This window comes from Anolis sagrei, chromosome 4, assembly GCF_037176765.1.
Source record: "Anolis sagrei isolate rAnoSag1 chromosome 4, rAnoSag1.mat, whole genome shotgun sequence".
NCBI classification, from domain to species: domain Eukaryota; kingdom Metazoa; phylum Chordata; class Lepidosauria; order Squamata; family Dactyloidae; genus Anolis; species Anolis sagrei.
In genome coordinates, this window is record NC_090024.1 from 59,964,726 (window position 1) to 59,983,481 (window position 18,756).

The window sequence follows — 18,756 nt, forward strand, 5'->3', positions numbered from 1 at the left end:
TGTCCATCAGGTGGTGGTATAAGGATATCTACTCTACTAGAAGACAGAATTCTGGAGCATGCTTATGAAATAAGCAGAGTACAACTTCAGATCTGCTCAAAATAAAACTTGGCCATTGCTTTTCATTGGCACTTAACATGATCCATTTTCCAGCACTGCCATTATAGTTTTAACTTCTTTTTAAAATTCTCCCATTAATTTGCCTACTAGTTGATCTTTTTAAAAATCTATGACCAAACACAATAGAGTCTCGCTTATCCAACCTTCACTCATCCAACACTCTATTATCCAACGCAGTCTGCCTCCCGCCCAGATCCACAGCTGTTTCCATACATTGCAATGTTTTGGTGCTAAATTCGTAAATACAGTAATTACTACATAATGTTACCGTGTATTGAACTGCTTTTTCTGTCAATTTGTTGTTTTGGTGCTTAATTTGTAAAATCATAACATAATTTGATGTTTAATAGACTTTTCCTTAATCCCTCCTTATTATCCAACATTTTCGCTTATCCAGCGTTCTGCCAGCCCATTTATGTTGGATAAGCGAGACTCTACTGTACAGCAAAACCAAAAAATAAATCCAAGGAAATAAAAATCAAAAGAAAAGAAAAGAAAGCAATACAGTCTGCTAAAAATACCAACTTTAATTTTAAATTTGCTCTATCCAAAAACAAACATTTTGACTGACATCTTGTCATGTTGTTAAAGGAATACTCTTTACCATTCTTGACAAAATAATTCTGGCAATTTTAAGGGGGAAAGAAAGACTCTAAAAGATCCTACCATGACGTCTTCCAGTCTGTTCCAAGTCTGTACATTTTTGTTCTGAGTATCGGACGTGCCTATTTTCTCGTTTTCGGCGCATTCGGCTAACCATTGAAATTGAAAGGGATTGAACAGGAGAGCTTGGAATACAACCTTCCATATATTGCTCTTGTTCCCTAAGAAAAACAAAAAACAAAAACAAAAAAGAAATGTTAATTCTATTCCAATTTTCTACAATATGTTTTGACCTTTAAGTTCAAGGGAGGCCTAAGTACCCTAGAGTAGTGGTTCCCAACCTTTGGTCCTCCAGTTGTTTTGAACTTTAACTCCCAAGAAATCCCAGCCAGCTCACCAGCTGTTAGGAATCATTGGAACTGAAGTCCAAAACATTTGGAGGACCAAAGTTTGGGAATCATTGGTCTAGAAGCATGAGATCATGTCTAACCATGAGCTAAACGCAGGGTCAATCTTGGTTAGTATTTGGATAGGAGTCTGCCAAGGAATACCAGGGCATGTAGGTTAGAGGACAGAGGAAAGAACTAGCTAAACTGTTGGAGCATGCAAGGAATCAGTGAATGTGTGTGTCAACTGTAAAATAAGTTGCATGAAGCTGATTGGTTGGGCAATGTCTGGGAGCAGGCTGATCCTGGGACTTTTGGTTACTGTTATATTTTTGTTCAGGCTTGAGCTATGCACATGCTCAGAGAGAAGCAGAGAGAGACAGAGTTTGGAGTGTGCTCTTGCTTCATGAGCTGCCGAAGGAGTTGATCCACATGGACAAAGAAAGCCCATTTTAAATCTCTCATAAAAGGACATTATGTGAGGATTCTGAGAATTCCTTTCCTAAGACAACCATATGAAATTAATTATTAAAATCACTGTAAATCAACAGATGCCTTGACGTTAGATACACACTTACATTCAGGTAAAGAGTGTTATCAAAAACAGTAGTGGCCATTGCAAGAATAATGTTGCATATTTGTATATTTAATATTGTATGCTAATTCTTTTATGTTAAGCTGCTTTGACTCCCCTTTGGGAGAGATTAAAGAGATAAAGCAGGTATAAATAATAATACTAATACTAATACTAATAATAATAATAACAGCAACAACAATAACAACAATAAAAGTCTATAGCAGGCATTTGCAACCTTTGGCTCTCCAAGTGTTTTGGACTTCATCTTCCACAATTCCTGGCCTTAAGCGCTTGAGGGAGAAAAGGAAGGGACATGAGGCCAGGAATTGTGGGAGTTGAGTTCAAAACACCTGGAGGGCCAAAGCCTGCCCATGCCTGGTCTATAGACTTCCAAGCTTTTGTCTTTGGAGGTACAATGTTCCAGGAAGGCTAGTGTAATGAAATTTCTAAGACAACTTTATAAGAATGCCTGGCTCTCAGGACCCACCCAGAACTCAGGTACTGAAGAAATAGGCTCCTCTTTTATCAGCAAAAGCATCTTTGCCTGACTTCCTTCAAGGATTTCCCTCCCAACCATTGTTTGGTCCTCTAAAAGATGAAACTACTAGCATAGGTCGCATAATCTGCAGGGATTATAACTCCCAGCAGCACCAGTCTTACCAAGAGCCAAAATACCTGATTCTGGAGTATACTAGAATTCTGGGTAAAGATACTGACTTCTAACATAGATAGCAAAAAGGGGGGAAACCCCTATACTTACTCTAGTCTTTGCTGCATCTTCTGAAGCTGTTCAGAAATCTTTTTATTTTCATCTTGTAAGTTATTTCTTTCATTCACTGGATCATGTGACACACACACATACAAAACAACACCAGGTATTTTATTTCTTCAATCCTTTTAACATGCCCATCAGATAATAAGTATCACAAGCATGCATGAACTTGCACTCAATTCTGTTATGTTTTCGTTCTAAGCAAAGCAGTCTAGTCAGTCACTTATAGGGATACTTCATGAAGCAACCCGTAACTTAGTTGAACTGGTCATCCATAAATTCAGTAACAAATAAAACTAATTCATGTTTGCATCTCGTGACAGATGCAAAAATAACTCAGATGACCTCAAAATTTGTTGGTCGTACTGATTTTTCCATCTGCTCAGAACTAACTTTATAAGTTCATTCTGGTCTTCAGGGCACATGATGCCTCTTGAGGTGGAGCAATGGCTGTAATAATGCTTTCTCTGAATTCAGATATAATGACTGACAACCAATTGTCATTCGCAATAATCTCCAAATGATTGTTTGATACCTTGATTTGATAGATGGGTTTAGATGTTAAAATACGTTGCTGCATGGCTTTGCAAATCATAGTTTCCTACAATATATGAATATGGGACAAACATCACATTTCCATACATGCCAACACAGAAATAAAGCCCATTAAGTTGGGCAACATGTTATGGAGGCAGGTGGAGAATTGTAGCCTAATTTGTTTGCAGAATTAATGGTTCATCAGTAACTTCAAAGGGAGAATAACAACAAAACACAGCCAAAGAGATCATGTAATGTTATGAGCAAAAAAACTCACTCAGTTCAGTGATGAGCTTAAGGTTTTGTTGCCGGATATTTTCAAACTCCTGCTGTTTTTTCTTCATATGCTCTTCGGTTACTGCACAGCGATCACATAATCCTGCTCTTAACCTATGCAAATTAGAAATTGCATTTTCCATCTCTTGTTAGCATCGGGATAAACTTTAAAGATTCCAGCTAACTCAATAAATGGGCTTCTGACAAGCTTCACAGACTGAAATATGTAATAAAACTAAACAAACAGATAATAAAACTGTAAAATCCTAAACACACTTTAAGAAACTAAGTCTTGTGAGACTTATCTGTAAGCCATACATAGGATTGTTCTGTAAATGGTAATTATTATAGATATTAAAATATGATTCTGAGATTATAGCAATTTTTATTTCTAGGTGAGAAAACATGGAAGGGAAATATTCCTTCTCATGTATATTCTTATGCTAGGTATTCTTGTTTTATCCCCTGAAAAAGACATAGCATGGTATGATTTGAAAGAACATTTTTGTACACAGAATCATTTTCTTCTCTGCTGTGCATTTTTTGTTCTTGAGACTTGTATGGGAACTAATGTAAAACATCCACAAGCAGCACTGTTCCCTATACTTTATAATCTGACATGATGCAAGAATGTGAACGTATATTATTGTTGTTTTAACTGCTTATTTTATGATGATTTATATTTATTACCGATGTATATGGATTGTTGTTTACATGATTTTAATATGTTGTAGGTCCTGTGAGGGAGAAAAGCGGGAAGTAAATAAATAAATAAATAAATAATAATTGCAAAAATGCTATTTTACACATAAAGAAATTAGATGAGAGACATCTAATTTGTCTACTTTTCATTTAAGATTTTAATTTTTTTCCAAATCTTTTGTTGCTGTTGTGTGCTTTAAATAGTTTCCAACTTATGCCAACTGTTAGGCAAACATATTATGGGATTTACTTGGCAAAATCTTTACAGAGAGAGGTTGCTTTTTTCTTCCTTGGGCTGAGAATGAGACCTGACCAAGGCAATCCCAAGGTCGTAATCCAATGCACAAACCACTACAACATCCTGACTCCAAACCTTTATTAGATAAAAAGATCAGATACAGAGCTACTCTGGAAGGGCAAATGAGCTAGATTATAGTGCTTCACATGGAGCTGCTGGCAGTGTTTCAGAGGAAACACTGGCACATTTACAGTGATCACAACTCCAACATCCTGCTTGAGGCCAACTGTACTAGCAGTGAGACTTTATATCAGAACCTCCTTTTGTGCAAGCAGCAATTAAATCATAAGTTTAATTAACCACTGTTTCAAAGCATGATTTAATATCCTGGCTTGTGGCAGAACTGCTAATTCAAAGTTCTCATTTGCTTACACTACAAAGAAAAGAGCCAAGGAACAACATGTACAGGCAAAAATATCATTCATATTTCTGTTCGTTTGGCCAAGATAGGATAATCTGAAAATGGCCACTCTGTCAACTCAAAATGCAATGTGCTGTAGCCACCACAGACACATTGGCAACCTTATTTTCAATACAAAAAATGATGTACAAAAGCGCATTTATGAGTCAAATAAAACACAGACACATTAATTTTTCCAGGAAGCCAGTCTCATTATATCTTATGGTTTTTAAACATTACTTTGATGTACATAGATAATTTTAAAATGTTAGTAACAATATTTTTTCGTTACATAAATCGGAGCCACTGGTAGCACAATGGGTTAAAACCTTGTGCTGGCAGGACTGAAGATCGACAGGTCACAGATTTGAATCCAGGGAGAGTGCGGATGAGCTCTCTCTGTCAGCTACAGCTCCGCATGCAGGGGCATGAGAGAAGCCTCCCACAAGGATGGTAAAACATCAAAATATTTAGGTGTCTCCTGGGCAATGTCCTTGCAGACGGCCAATTCTCTCGCACCAGAAGCAACTTGCAGTTTCTCAAGTCACTCCTGACACACACACACACACAATTACATAGACCTCATTCAGTTTCATTATTATTATTATTATTTCATGTCAAAAGCATTGCATAAATGTTGTAAAGCAATGCTTTTGTGTTGAGAAGATTAGCCATTTACAAGAAACGTTACCCAGGGGACGCCTGAGTGTATTTACTCAGACTTCAAGGAGGCTCTCTCCATGTCCCCAATTATTAGTCCCTTCTAGAGTACAGCCACTGAATCAAAGGACCTCATTAGAGAGAGAGTGACTCAAGTATAGTCAAAATACAGGGTTCACTATTATCTGCAGTTTCAAGTATCCACTGGGAGGCGGGGGGGGGGGGGAGGAGGGGGGATAGAATGCATGTCCTGTGAATGTGAAGGTCAAATTGTACATGATGAGTTCTCTGGGAGATATATTTCATATAGATTTTATACACATACTGTAGCCTAAAAGTAATTTTATACATAATATGATGAATAATTTAGTGTGCAGAACAAAGTTTGTGCATAGTTGAACCATCAGAAAGCAAAGGTGTCACTATATCAGTCAGATATGTGGACAATTTTGGATTTTGGACTATTTTAGAATTCAGGATAATGCTCAACCTGACATAAACTTTAAATGCAAAAGCCACCAAGATCATATTCAATGCCATCAGAGGGAAAAGCTGTAGTGGAATAGTTAAATTAGGGTCTAGCTACAGGTATGGCACAAACAATGATAGCTATAGCAAAAATGAGACTTCTGTTTACATAGTGAAGTCCTAGAGAACCTAGATGTCAAGTTGCTTGTACTATACTCTGTTGTACGACTAGTTTAACACACTAGGATCCTGTCAATAGCATATAGTTTATGGCATCCACTGAAATATCATAGGTTGAGAACAAAGAAAAATGGTGGCTAAATACTGCAAAAAGAAAGGATAATTTCCACTTACCGATCTTCTAGAACTGTAATGGTGTCATGCAAGGTTTTTTGATGCTCTCTAAGCTGCTGGTTTTTGGTGTAATATTCATCAAGCCTCTCTGCATCCCTAAGTACAAGTAGAAGGTTGTTATTAAATAGTTTGACATATGACACATTTTTATTAACTAGAAACCATATTAGCTTAATATGAATAAATTGTACTGTGTTCTTATTTTGAATGCTATGTCAAACTACCATTTCCCTGGGAACAGATTACTACAGCTACTAATATATGGGATATGCCATCTCTAATACAATACATATTGGTTACATGTTCACCACTATCACTTTAAAGAACACAATTTCATAAATGGAAAAAATTCTTTATCAGGACAGGAAAAAAGTGAAATGGTAGCATAGAACACAAAAATACATATGTTCTGCGAAAGGAAGACTGCACTGAAAAGGTTTTGATGTGATTTAAATGTGCATAGTCTCTAATGCACTCCTATGTATGTTTACACAGAAGTGAGTTCCAGTGTGTTCAACCGGTAGTTGTGCTTGGCCTTTTGACTTAATAAAGCAGAACTGATGCTCCTCTGGAGAAGGTGGTGCTTCAGAGGAAGTAAGGAAAGCAAAGTAAGATGGGCATTACAGAGCAATCTGTTGAGTGTGCTTTGATTGTGTTTAGACTGAATGGCTCCTGAGGTCTTCCACTGAAATACTGTTAAGTTTATGTTGGTTAAAATTGGGTTGTTGTGAGCTTTCCGGGCTGTGTGGCCATGTTCCAGAAGCATTATCTCCTGATGTTTCGCCCACAATTATGGCAGGCATCCTCAGAGGTTGTGAGGTCAGTTGGAAACTAGGCAAGTGAGGTTTACATATCTGTGGAATGTCCAGGGTGGGAGAAAGAACTCTTGCCTGCTTGAGGCAAGAGTGAGTGTTGCAATTGACCACCTTGAATAGCATTTAATGGCCGTGTAGCTTCAAAGCCTTGATGGTTGCTGCTTGGGGAAATCCTTTGTTGGGAGGTGTTAGATGGCCCTGATTAATTGTCTGGAATTCTCCAATTTTTTGAGTTTTGCTCTTTATTTACTGTCCTGATTTTAGAAGTTTTTTAAAATATTGGTAGCCAGATTTTGTTCATTTTCACGGTTCTCTCCATTTCTGTGTTCTCAGATAATATGATGTGTCCTGGTTGGTTCATCAAATGCTATGTGCAGCAAAGGACAAGAGAGGTCCTCTCATCTCTGCAGGAGTCTACTTTATATCATACAGCTGTGGGCAAGTCTACACAGCGACCACCAAACGCAGCATTACCCAAACACGAAACAAGAAACATGAAAGGCACTGCGGACTACTTGTATGGCAGTGTGGACTCAGATAAAACAATTCAAAGCAGATATTCTGGTATTTTCTGCCTTGATATTCTGGGTTATATGGCTGAGTGGAAGGGTCTTTAGGCTTATTCACTGGGAAGTGCCTCTCAATGAAAATAAGAGGATTTATTACTGAAGAAACATGATTAGAATCAGTTAGTTAAAAGGACATTCACATGCAAAGAACAGCTAAAGAAAAGAAGAAAATAAATTACGAGGTCTTGATACTGCTTTACAAAACTGATTTGCTCTTTGGCTATGAAAACTGTCTTCTAATAAATGGTCTCTGACCCTGTGTTTACAGGACCATTACCTTCACTGCTGAATCAGAATGCAGCATAAGGGGCCCATTGTCTGGCTGGTTATCAGCTTTGAAATATTAAACCTCAGGTATTCAGGAAGAGTTGGGGGGAAACACAAACGCCTATAGAAGGCTATTGTGTCTTCCATGCCATGCCTCCAGGATGATTCCAGCAAATAATAATTAAACCTTTTAGCTTGGTATGTATTAACTCAGAAGAGAAAGTCATCAATAGCAGTACTTTCCCACAAACTCTATTCTAAGGATATACGCTTTTTAAATATGGACATAGTAAAAAAGCAAAACCATGTTGAAATGTTATCACAAAGATTGCCATAAATATTAAATTCTAAGTGGATATTACAGTAATAGATATACAGAAAGAAATGGAAACAACAGAGGTGACATTTTAAAGATACAGACTCAATTTATGGCTATGCAATACTTTCAACTGATACATGCATGCACACCAGGCCCGTAGCCAGGATTTCGTTTTTTGGGGGGGGGGGGCTACAAAAATTTCAGGGGGATTTCGGGGGGGGGGCGAGTTTCGGGGGGGGGCTGAGTCTGAGTGAAAGAGGGTCTAGCCTAGCAAACCTTTTGTATCATTACCCCAATACCCCCATGCATATGGGATATATTGAGTACGGTGATCAGATCATGATATGAATAAGCATAACAGTTTAAATAATGCACCACTAAGGCCTTTTCGCGAACCACCATGAGAATTTCGGGGGAGGGGCTGAAGCCCCTCAAGCCCCCCCCCCCGGCTACATGCCTGATGCACACACACACACACAAACAGAACACATAACATTACAGCTATAGTATGTGACTGCTGTATGCGACATAAACTATTGCCTGAGAATTCATTTTGAACAAACATTGCACTTTCAAAGAATGCTATAGATTTCTTAGGGTTTTTTTGGGGTGGGTGGATACTAGGGCTTGTCTGGAAAACTATACCCTCATCTTGAAGCCCTCGGTGGTGCAGTGGGTTAAGGCAGCAGGACTGAAGACTGACAGGTCGCAGGTTCGAATCTGAGGAGAGTGCGGATGAGCTCTCTCTATCAGCTCCAGTTCCCCATGCGAGGACATGAGAGAAGCCTCCCACAAGGATGTTAAAACATCAAAACATCCGGGCATCCCCTGGGCAACGTCCTTGCAGACGGCCAATTCTCTCACACCAGAAGCGACTTGCAGTTTCTCAAGTTGCTCCTGACACGACAAATAAATAAATCTTGAAGCCTTCATCCCATTATTTATTTATTTATTTTATTTACTTTGTTTAATATCCCGCCCTCTCTCCCTCATGGTAAAACATTATTAAAAACTAACGATAATTAAAATTCAAAATTCACTTCCATCTCATTGCCTTTTTTCACATCCACTGCACTTAATCTCATTAATCCATTTACCTTTCCTGCTTGCGAGAGCTCCTTGGAATTATACAATGATGAGGAAAACACATTCTGCTCAGTGGCACTAGCTTTAGGATATTTTGAAAGTTAAGCCTTGTAATTGAAAAATGATATTAGGACTGAGTCTGGGTAGGCTCTGATACAACCTAAACTATATCATAATATAGCTTTAGAATTCTGAAATGCAGCTGTCAATTGAGATTTATTTAGATTTTTAAGTGAAATATTCACCAGCCATTTAATAGTTGCTAATCTTTAGAAGTCAAATGGGCATGTATACAAAGCATATGCAAAGAAACAATCCTCCTATAAATTATGTTAGAATGAACATGATACAGGTCATGTTTCCCACCAGTGGCTGCTGGACTTCAATATTCTTCAATCCTGTTCAGTCTGGCCATTGCTACATGATTATGATAGTCATAGTTCACTGTTATATTACTAGTATGTTGTGTGAATGCATATATGTGTATACAAACATATACATGTGAATGTATGTATATACATCAATTTAAAATGTTTACATATTTTCAAATTAGCAATATTTTAGAAATTAGCAAATGTAATCATTTCCATCTAACCTATAGAACACACACCTGCACCTTTCAGTTTTAAGTTTGGAGATCTTCAACAGTAAACCTAAAAAGCAAAGACAAAAAAATAATTAAAAGTCTATTTAACCCATTTATGAACATTAAGAATTCATTTGTTGGCAGTCCTATAGAAATTAGGACTGCCAACAAATTCCATCCAAGCTTTTGTTACTGCAATGCATTTCTGAAAAGACAAAAATTAAAAGTATATACCATCAATTTGTACACATTTGCACTATTGTTTAACCTAGGCATCAAAACCATTTTGGAAAAATTCAAGGTTATGCTTCATGACCCATTATTTTAAAGCTGTTTTAACATCATTAATGTCAGACCACACAGAGAAGCCAGACAACCTACATGCTTTCAGATTCAATGACTTGAATGACATTAAAGGAAGAGATCTTCAACCCTCTCTGTCATGTATATTTTCTGATGGTCTTTGGTGACCCCTTTGAAGACCCCTTCGTGATCCCCCCAGGGGTCCGAACCCCCATGTTGAGAAATGCTGTTTTAAGCAAAGGAAGACTAGTTTTATCTTTATCGAGCTTCCCAGGGGGAAGTAAAAACTCTATTATTTTGTCTGACTTTTGCATTTTAAACTTGGGTTTCTATCTTGTCATTAAAAAAAAGATACGTATTTTATTGTACATCAGTTTGAAGATGGAGGTGGAAAGCAAGAGTTTAATAAATTCTTCTAATATACATATTTGTCTTTGGAAACATATACACAGAACCACAGGCCCATAGCCAGGATTTTGATTCCGGGGGGGGGGGGGGGGGCTGAGTCTGAGTGAAAGAGGGTCTACCCTAGCAAACTTTTTGTATTGTTACCCCAATACCCCCATGCGTATGGGATATATTGATCATGGTGATCAGATCATGATATGAATAAACGTAACAGTTTAAATAATGTACCAGTAAGGCCTTCTCACGGACCACACTGAGAATTTGGGGGGGGGGGGGGCTGAAGCCCCTCAAGCCCGCCCCCCCCCCCGGCTACATGTCTGCAGAACCTAGAAACATAGAGTTGGAAGAGGCCATGAGCGATCATCCAGTCCAACCACTTGCCATGTCAGCAAATGTATCAGGATTCAAACTACCTTTTGAAACCAACACTCATGTCAAAGATAGATGTCATGTATAAATCAGAAAAGGTATGAAAACTATTTAGAAATGGGGAAGAGAGAGGCACAAATACTTTTATCTCACAGGAACAAAAATACATTATGCTTGATCATGCTGATCAGTAGAGTTTTTTTCCTATAATGGGACTGCTATTCAACAAGACACATAGATATCTGGAAATAGGACACCCATGAAGTACTGCGATTTAATCCACAACCATCAGAAAAAAATGAAAATGAACAATAAGGCCCCTGTAAGAAAAAGCAATCTGTTTGGCACTGTATTTGGTATTGCAACACTATCACAAGGGGCTACTGTAGATGGAATGTTTAAAAATGCAACACTATAATTAAGTCTTGCTACTTTTTCCTCAATTCAGAAAGCATTAAATTTATCAGAATGTTTTTTAAAAACCTTCTGAAGAAATTCACAATTAGATAAGAAAATCAAAGAGACAATAATAAATTAGTCCTTCAGTAAAACTAGTCTTCACAGTAAAACCAGTCACACAGTAAAGATATCTGCCCTTGCGGTTTGCTACTCCGCTGCTGAATACACATGTCTAGTGTGGAAAACATCTTACCACGTTAAAACAGTGGGTGTGGCTCTTAATGAGACATGCCGCATTATCACAGGATGTCTATGGCCAACACCACTGAAGAAATTACACTGTTTAGCTGGTATCGCACCACGTGACATCTGTCTGGAAGTAGCAGCCAGTAATGAAAGGACATCTTCAGCTCATCCTCTGATCGGATATCAGCCAGCATGCCTACACCTTAAATCAAGAAACAGCTTCCTAAGATCTACAGAAGTTCTCGCAGGAACACCTCAGCAAGTGAGAATCCAAAAGTGGCAGGCTAAAACCTGGAACCTCAATGAGTGGCTGAGACCAGATGAGAAACTCCCCTCTGGGCACACAGAAGACTGGATAACTTGGAAGGCATTGAACAGACTGCGCTCTGGCACCACAAGATGCAGAGCTAACTTAAAAATGGGGCTACAAAGTGGAGTTCACGACATGTGAGTGAGTAGAACAGCAAACCACAGACCACCTACAACAGTGGTTCTCAACCGGTGGATCCCCAGATGTTTTGGCCTTCAATTCCCAGAAATCCTAACAACTGGTAAAATGGCTGGTCAAAGGACTTTTAGGGTTTTTTTTAACTTTGTGTTTTTAAATGAATTTTAACTGTACCCTCAACTTGCTTCTGACACGAAAAATAAAATAAATTGTAAAGTCAGTTGATTCACAACTAATTAAATCTGTGTTTTTGTGCTTAAATCAGATTTAAGTCCAGACTAAGATGAACTGAGATCTCACATAGGGCGTTTGCTGGTCAGAGGCAACATGAGAACCTTTGTTGAAGAAAAGGAAGTTTGAAAAGGAGGCCTTTCCAATTATTATAATTGATTCTACTTCTATCTTCTTTCTCAAGACTTTTTTTCTCATTCAGTTTGGTCTCAAATTGAGGTGGGGTACATTAAAAAAATAGGAACAAACCAGCCAAGTGGAGGAGTTAAAGAGGAAATATAATGTGAGGTTTCATCTCAAGCATAACTTTTCAGAATGGCTCCATAGTTGTTTCAATAGCTTGAACCCTGCTCCCCTATCAATGAGCTTATTTCATTCACACAGAGCAATGATTAAAAAAGAAAGAAAGAAAATGGCATATGTCTTCATGCACACATTTAAGCTTTTATTTTACAAGACAGCCAGAATCAAATATAGCATGCTAACTCTTTTCCTGAGCCATCGTCTATTAAAAATATTAAAACTTTGAAAGACCTAAGTTGACCCTTTTTCTGTACTGTAAAAGCAAAGGTTATAAAGAAAACACATGCCAAAATACACACCACAACACTTAGAGATAGGTTTTGGGCATTATGCTCCTGATTGTAGTCTCATACAAGATGTATTTTGCTGACATTTAGAATTAAAATTCATGAGTCAGTTTTAATTCATATTTATAGATTTCAAAATCAAGCAAAGTCCAGGCAAGTCTGTGTTTGATGTGTCTTAAAAATCACCATACCTGGTTCTACTGGAGATCCCCACCTTCTGCAGAAATTAACTATCCCTCAGGCATGTCTTTGATGTAATTACACAGGATCTAACTTCACCAAGTATTGTGTGGGACAGACAGTAGCAAAGGTTGAGGCATGAAAAAGTCTGCCTTATGGCAAGACTACATTGACACACCCACACCCAATCTTTACTAGGATTATTCAGAAGCAAGCCATTTATTTCAATGGGATTTATTTCCAAGTATCATATATTTAGACTTATCACTCTAATATATATTGAAAGAACACCTATAATGTTCAAAGTTCAGAATTTTGGGCATTACAAAGAAATCATCCGACACCTTATTATCTCAAAACTCAATTTGGCCACGTGACAAACAGTCATTTATTAAGTCTGCCAAATTCTGTGCAGACAATGTCTTGGCATGTGTCCTGATTGATGACAATCTAGCCACTGTAAAAATGAAATAAAAAATCACTGAGCCAAGAGGCATAACAGTTGTGTTCATTTCCTTTTAAACTACAATAATAAATTGGATAAATCTAACAAATGGAACAAAGTTAATTTATAGCCTATGGAAAGTAAAATATTTTCTGGGTATAAATCCTGATGCTGTTCTGAAGCAAACCAGAGTAAATACGCTTACTTTGTCCTTACCATCTTATACCAGGATTCCTTTTTAGTTTCTAGTGATGGGTCACACCTATTAAAAATGCCCACCCATGCTGTGTCGCAGCATATGTTAACCAGGGGGTGCTTTAATTATTGCTTGAGGTAGGATTACATGTTCCTGCACATAAATTTGCCTCCTATAACTAAACTTCAGCTGCTGTTTTATATTCCTACCAGATAGTGAGTGGAAGAAGCATTAATTTCACCAAATTTCTAATATTCAGCAGTTTGTTGTCGAAGGCTTTCACGGCTGGAATGACTGGGTTGCTGTGAGTTTTCCGGGCTGTATGGCCATGTTCTAGAACAGTGGTTCTCAACCATTCTAAAGCCGGGACCCCTAAATACAGTTCCTCATGTTGTAGTGGCCCCCAACCATAAAATTATTTTCATTGCTACTTTAGAACTGTAATTTTGCTACTGTTATGAATCATAATATAAATATCTGATATGCAGAATGTATTTTTATTGTTACAAATTGAACCTAATTAAAGCATAGTGATTAATCACAAAAATAATATGTTTGGGGAGTATGGATAACAGATGATGGAATTTGTAGTACCTTCAATCGAAAGGTGGAGGGAAAAGCACAACATGGGGCAGCAGCAGCATGGCTTGCCCTCCTTCTTCCTGCTTGGAGGCGTTGGTGGAAGAGACCGGTGAGGAGGAGGAAGAAGAGCACAGAGGAAAAGGACAAGGGCACGCCCTGTGCCCCTCTTGTCACTTTTTGAGGCTTTAGAGGCCTCAAAGAGCGGTAAGAAAAGCATGATGTGGGGCACAGCAGCGAGGTCTGCCCTCCTTCTTCTCCTCAAGGGTCTTCTTCCTCCTCCTCTCCATTCGGAGGTCCCCAAACAGAGAGGAGGAAGAAGAGCCCAGAGGAGAAGGGTGAAGGCAAGCCTCACTGCTGCCGCTGCCCCACACTCCTCTTACCTCTTTTCAAGGCTTCCACCTGCAGCAGAGGCCTCGAAGGGGGTGAGAAGAGGGTGGTACAGGGCGGCAGCAGCAGCGAGGCCTGCCCTCCTTCTCCTCCAGGGCTTGGGAGGTCCCCAAATAGTGAGGAGGAAGAAGAGCCCAGAGGAGAAGGGTGAAGGCAAGCCTCGCTGCCGCCGCTGCCCCACACTCCTCTCTCCTCTTTCCACCAGCGGCAGAGGCCTCGAAGGCGGCGAGAAGAGGGTGGCACAGGGCAGCAGCAGCAGGGTGAGTCCCGAGCAGGGGCATTTCTGGAGGCAGCAATGGCGGCAAAGAAAGACTCCCTGCCCAGTCCAAGCCCTCCTGCATTGCCCCTCAGGCCCGGCAGCTATTCCAGGTAGTCGGAGGGGGCGAGGCCAAAGGAGGCAACATCGTGACCCCTCTGAAATGGGCAGGTGACCCCTCTGGGGGTCGCGACCCCAGGTTGATAGCCGCATTTCTAGAAACATTCTCTTCTGATGTTTTGTCCACATCTATGGCAGGCATCTTCAGAGATTGAAGAGTTTGTAGGAAACTAGGCAAGTGGGGTTTATATATCTGTGGAATGTCCAGGGTGGGAGAAAGAACTGTTATCTGCTTGAGGCAGGTGTGAATGTTGCAGTTGGCTAACACCTCCCAACATAGGATTCCCTCAGGCAGCAACCACCAGGCTTTGAAGCTGCAAGGTATTAAATGCTAATCAAGGTGGCCAACTGCAACATTTACACTTGCACCAAGCAGACAAGAGTTCGTTCTTCCACCCTGAACAATCCACAGATATATAAACCCCACTTGCCTAGTTTCCAACAGACTCCTCAACCTCTGACGATGCCTGCCATAGATGTGGGTGAAACATCAGGTGAAAATGCTTCTGGAACATGGCCATACAACCCGGAAAACTCATAGCAACCCATTCAGCAGTCTGTTTTTTGTAATAAATTAGGACATCTATGTGTTGTAATTCCTGTCCACTGTATCACAATATTTCAGTTAGGATTATTATCATCTTTGAACATGCATAGGGTAATTCTCTTTGTACACAGAATGTATGGCAAAATCTGCTCCTGTTGTGTGCTAGTCATACAAATCCATTTCTAAGATGAACTTTTTAATATGAAGAAGTAACTAAATCAGTAATCTTTAACACGTTTACTAAAGAGCAAACTCAACTGAATACAATGGCATTTGTTTCTGAATTAAACTGCATAATTGTGTTCTGTGGGATTGGTTCCATTAGGATCTCCAGCACAGGTATCTTCTGCGACTCTGTTGCTGTCTTTACAATCCAAGTATTACTACCTACTGTAGAGTTTACGTAGGATCCATTTTTTAAGCCCCTTGTCTAAATTTGTTTCTATTTCATTTGTTATATTGTATTTTAATGGTTATGTGCTATGCAGAGACATACTACACAGTATCAGGTAATATCCTGATTGGAGACTAGGCTCTATTTACTCCTGTATGTTATCTATTTAACAGTTGTGGGTTCATGGACCATAATAAAGTTTGATTGATTGTATTTTAATGGTATCCTAATAAGCAAAATCCCTCCCTTCTGCCAAATTTTGTTGTTCTACCAGCAAGTATCTGGCAATGGAGTGCAGGGATGTTTTCAAACAATACTCATTTTTTGGTCTTTTTTCATTTATTACACATAATTGTCAATGCATTCAAGAGCTTGTGGTAAACAAGTCAGCGACACTGCCAGTTACTTAAATCAACGAGAAGAGAGCGCTTCTAACTGCAATAATGTTGAGTTCTCCAAAAGCTTTTAAAACTTTGATTTTGACTTATGTGACTAAGCTTTCAAAAAACATCAAAGCACGTTCATTTGGAATTACAAAATACAGCCAGGAACCACATGATGTCAACTTAAAATGTTTTCATCACATGTTTGTTGAATACACAATGGTCAAAAGTCAGCTGATGAGGAGCTAATATGCTGCATTTGTTTAATAAACACACAATATTAATACCTTCAGCCTCAGCTACATAAATACCTCAAGAATGTTAAAGACACATAAACAAATCAGTACAACTTCATCAGTAGCACTGTAGTACTCTATTTCTTTTTAAAATATATATATGTGCATCTCTCTAGGCAACTAATTCAGTAATAACTAAGCAATTACTATTATTAACTCTGTTTCATAATACATGGATCAATATTCAAAATGTTACCTGTTACTTCTTTATCATGACATTCTTTTAACTTGGACCACAATTCCTTGAAGCAGTCAGAAGTCGGTTCCGCTGAGTTAGGACTTTCACAGCTTCCTCCAGAAGCACTCATTTTGTCTGTTTCAAACTTTTCACTTGATTTTCTGTAGTTATGTTTGCCACACTTTTAGATTTACATTACAGTTGTGAATGTTTTTCTTCTAGACAACTGAATTCCTAGAAAGCAAATTGCAATATGACTTGAAATGGTGGATGAAACATCATAGGCCCTTTTTGGTTATTTTTTTTTGGTCAAGAAAAATGTCACAGCTCACTGTAACTACCTTCCTGAAAGATATGAAACCGTTTTAAACAATTACTACTACTACTACTACTACTACTATTATTATTAATATGCCGCTTATGAATTAGGAGTCCCCAGTGGCGCAATGGGTTAAACATTTGTGCCAGCAGGACTGAAGACTGACAGGTCAGAGGTTCGAATTTGGGGAGAGCACAGATGAGCTCCCTCTGTCAGCTCCAACTCCTCATGTGGGGACATGAGATAAGCCTCCACAAGGATCAGGCCTGTAGCCAGGTTTTTATTTGGGGCGGGTGAGTTTGATTCCGGGGGTGGGGTGAGAATCTACCCTAGCAAACCTTTTGTATCGTTATCCCAATACCCCCATGCATATGGGATATATTGGGCATGGTGATCAGATCATGATATGAATAAAAATAACAGTTTAAATAATGTACCAGTAAGGCCTTCTCGCGGACCACCCTGAGATTTTCGAGGGGGGGGCAGGCGGGGGGGGGCTGAAGCTCCTCAACACCCCCCCCTACATGCCTGACAAGGATGGTAAAATAGCAAAACATCTGGGCACCCCCTGGACAATGTCCTTGCAGACGGCTAATACTCTCACACCAGAAGCGACTTGCAGTTTCTCAAGTCGCTCCTGGCACACACCCACAGAAATCTTTATGAATTCATACTCAGCCTTTGTCCCAGCATTGGGATTCAAGGAGGCAGACAATCCATTAAAACCAAAATGAATTAAAGCTGTTAGTTATATATATGAGAGCTGACATGGTGTAGTGGTTTCAACATTGGATTATGACTCTGTTTGGACTTGGAAGCCCAGTGGGTGACCTTGGCTGAATAACCTTCTCTCAGGTACTAAGGAAGGCAAAAAACGGGTTCCCTCTGAACAAATCATGCCAAGAAAACCCTTTGCTTATAGCAGGGGTCCTCAAACTTTTTAAATGGGGGGCCGGATTACTGGCCCCCAGACCGTTGGAGGGCCGGACTATAGTTTTTTTTAAAAAAAATGATGACCAAATTCCTATGCACACTGCATATGTCCTATTTTGCTACTGTTATGAATTGTAATGTAAATATCTGATATGCATGATGTATTTTTTATGTTACAATCTGAACATAAAGCATGGTTTTAGCATTTCTGGAGATAAAATAGTTCCAATTAAAATGAGGAAAGCATTCTATTTTCTGTCTTTTTGAAAGTGGTTTTTGAAATATGTAAGCATGAGTCCCCTTTCAGGGGGAGAAGGGCAGGGTATAAATATAGGAAATAAATCTATATAAATAAAAATGTAATGTTCGTTTGTGGGATTAACAGAACTCAAAAACCACTGGATACCTAACAACCCAATGTATGTCCTCCACTCAAAAAAATTGATTTTGTCATTTGGGAGTTGTAGTTGCTGGGATTTATAGTTTACCTATAATCAAAGAACATTCTGAACCCCATCAACGATGGAATTGAATCAAACTTAGTACACAGTTCTCCCATGACCAACAGAAAATACTGGAAGGGTTTGGTGGGCAGTGTCCTTTGGTTTTAGAGTTGTAGTTCACCTACATCCAGAGATCACTGTGGACTCAAACAAGGATGGATCTGGACCAAACTTGGCACTGATACTCAATATGCCCAAATGTGAACACTGGTGGCATTTGGGGGTTGTATTTGCTGGGATTTATAGTT

The 18,756-nt window shown here is 39.0% G+C and overlaps 1 protein-coding gene across 6 annotated transcripts in view; it reads right to left on the reverse strand.

The window, feature by feature from the left end:
- The window catches only part of RBBP8 (RB binding protein 8, endonuclease), a 60,996-nt gene that overhangs the window by 29,897 nt on the left and 12,343 nt on the right, over positions 1 to 18,756 (reverse strand). For all 6 annotated transcript variants that reach the window (XR_010909810.1, XM_067467449.1, XM_067467450.1 and 3 more), the window contains 6 exons: positions 16,772 to 16,987; positions 9,820 to 9,862; positions 6,154 to 6,249; positions 3,273 to 3,385; positions 2,447 to 2,522; positions 787 to 944 (listed from right to left, as the gene is read on the reverse strand). Coding sequence is in view for 5 of the 6 variants with exons in the window: in XM_067467449.1 (XP_067323550.1) it covers positions 787 to 944; positions 2,447 to 2,522; positions 3,273 to 3,385; positions 6,154 to 6,249; positions 9,820 to 9,862; positions 16,772 to 16,883 (598 nt within the window). In the remaining variant the exon portion in view is untranslated. The remainder of the gene's footprint in view (positions 1 to 786; positions 945 to 2,446; positions 2,523 to 3,272; positions 3,386 to 6,153; positions 6,250 to 9,819; positions 9,863 to 16,771; positions 16,988 to 18,756) is intronic.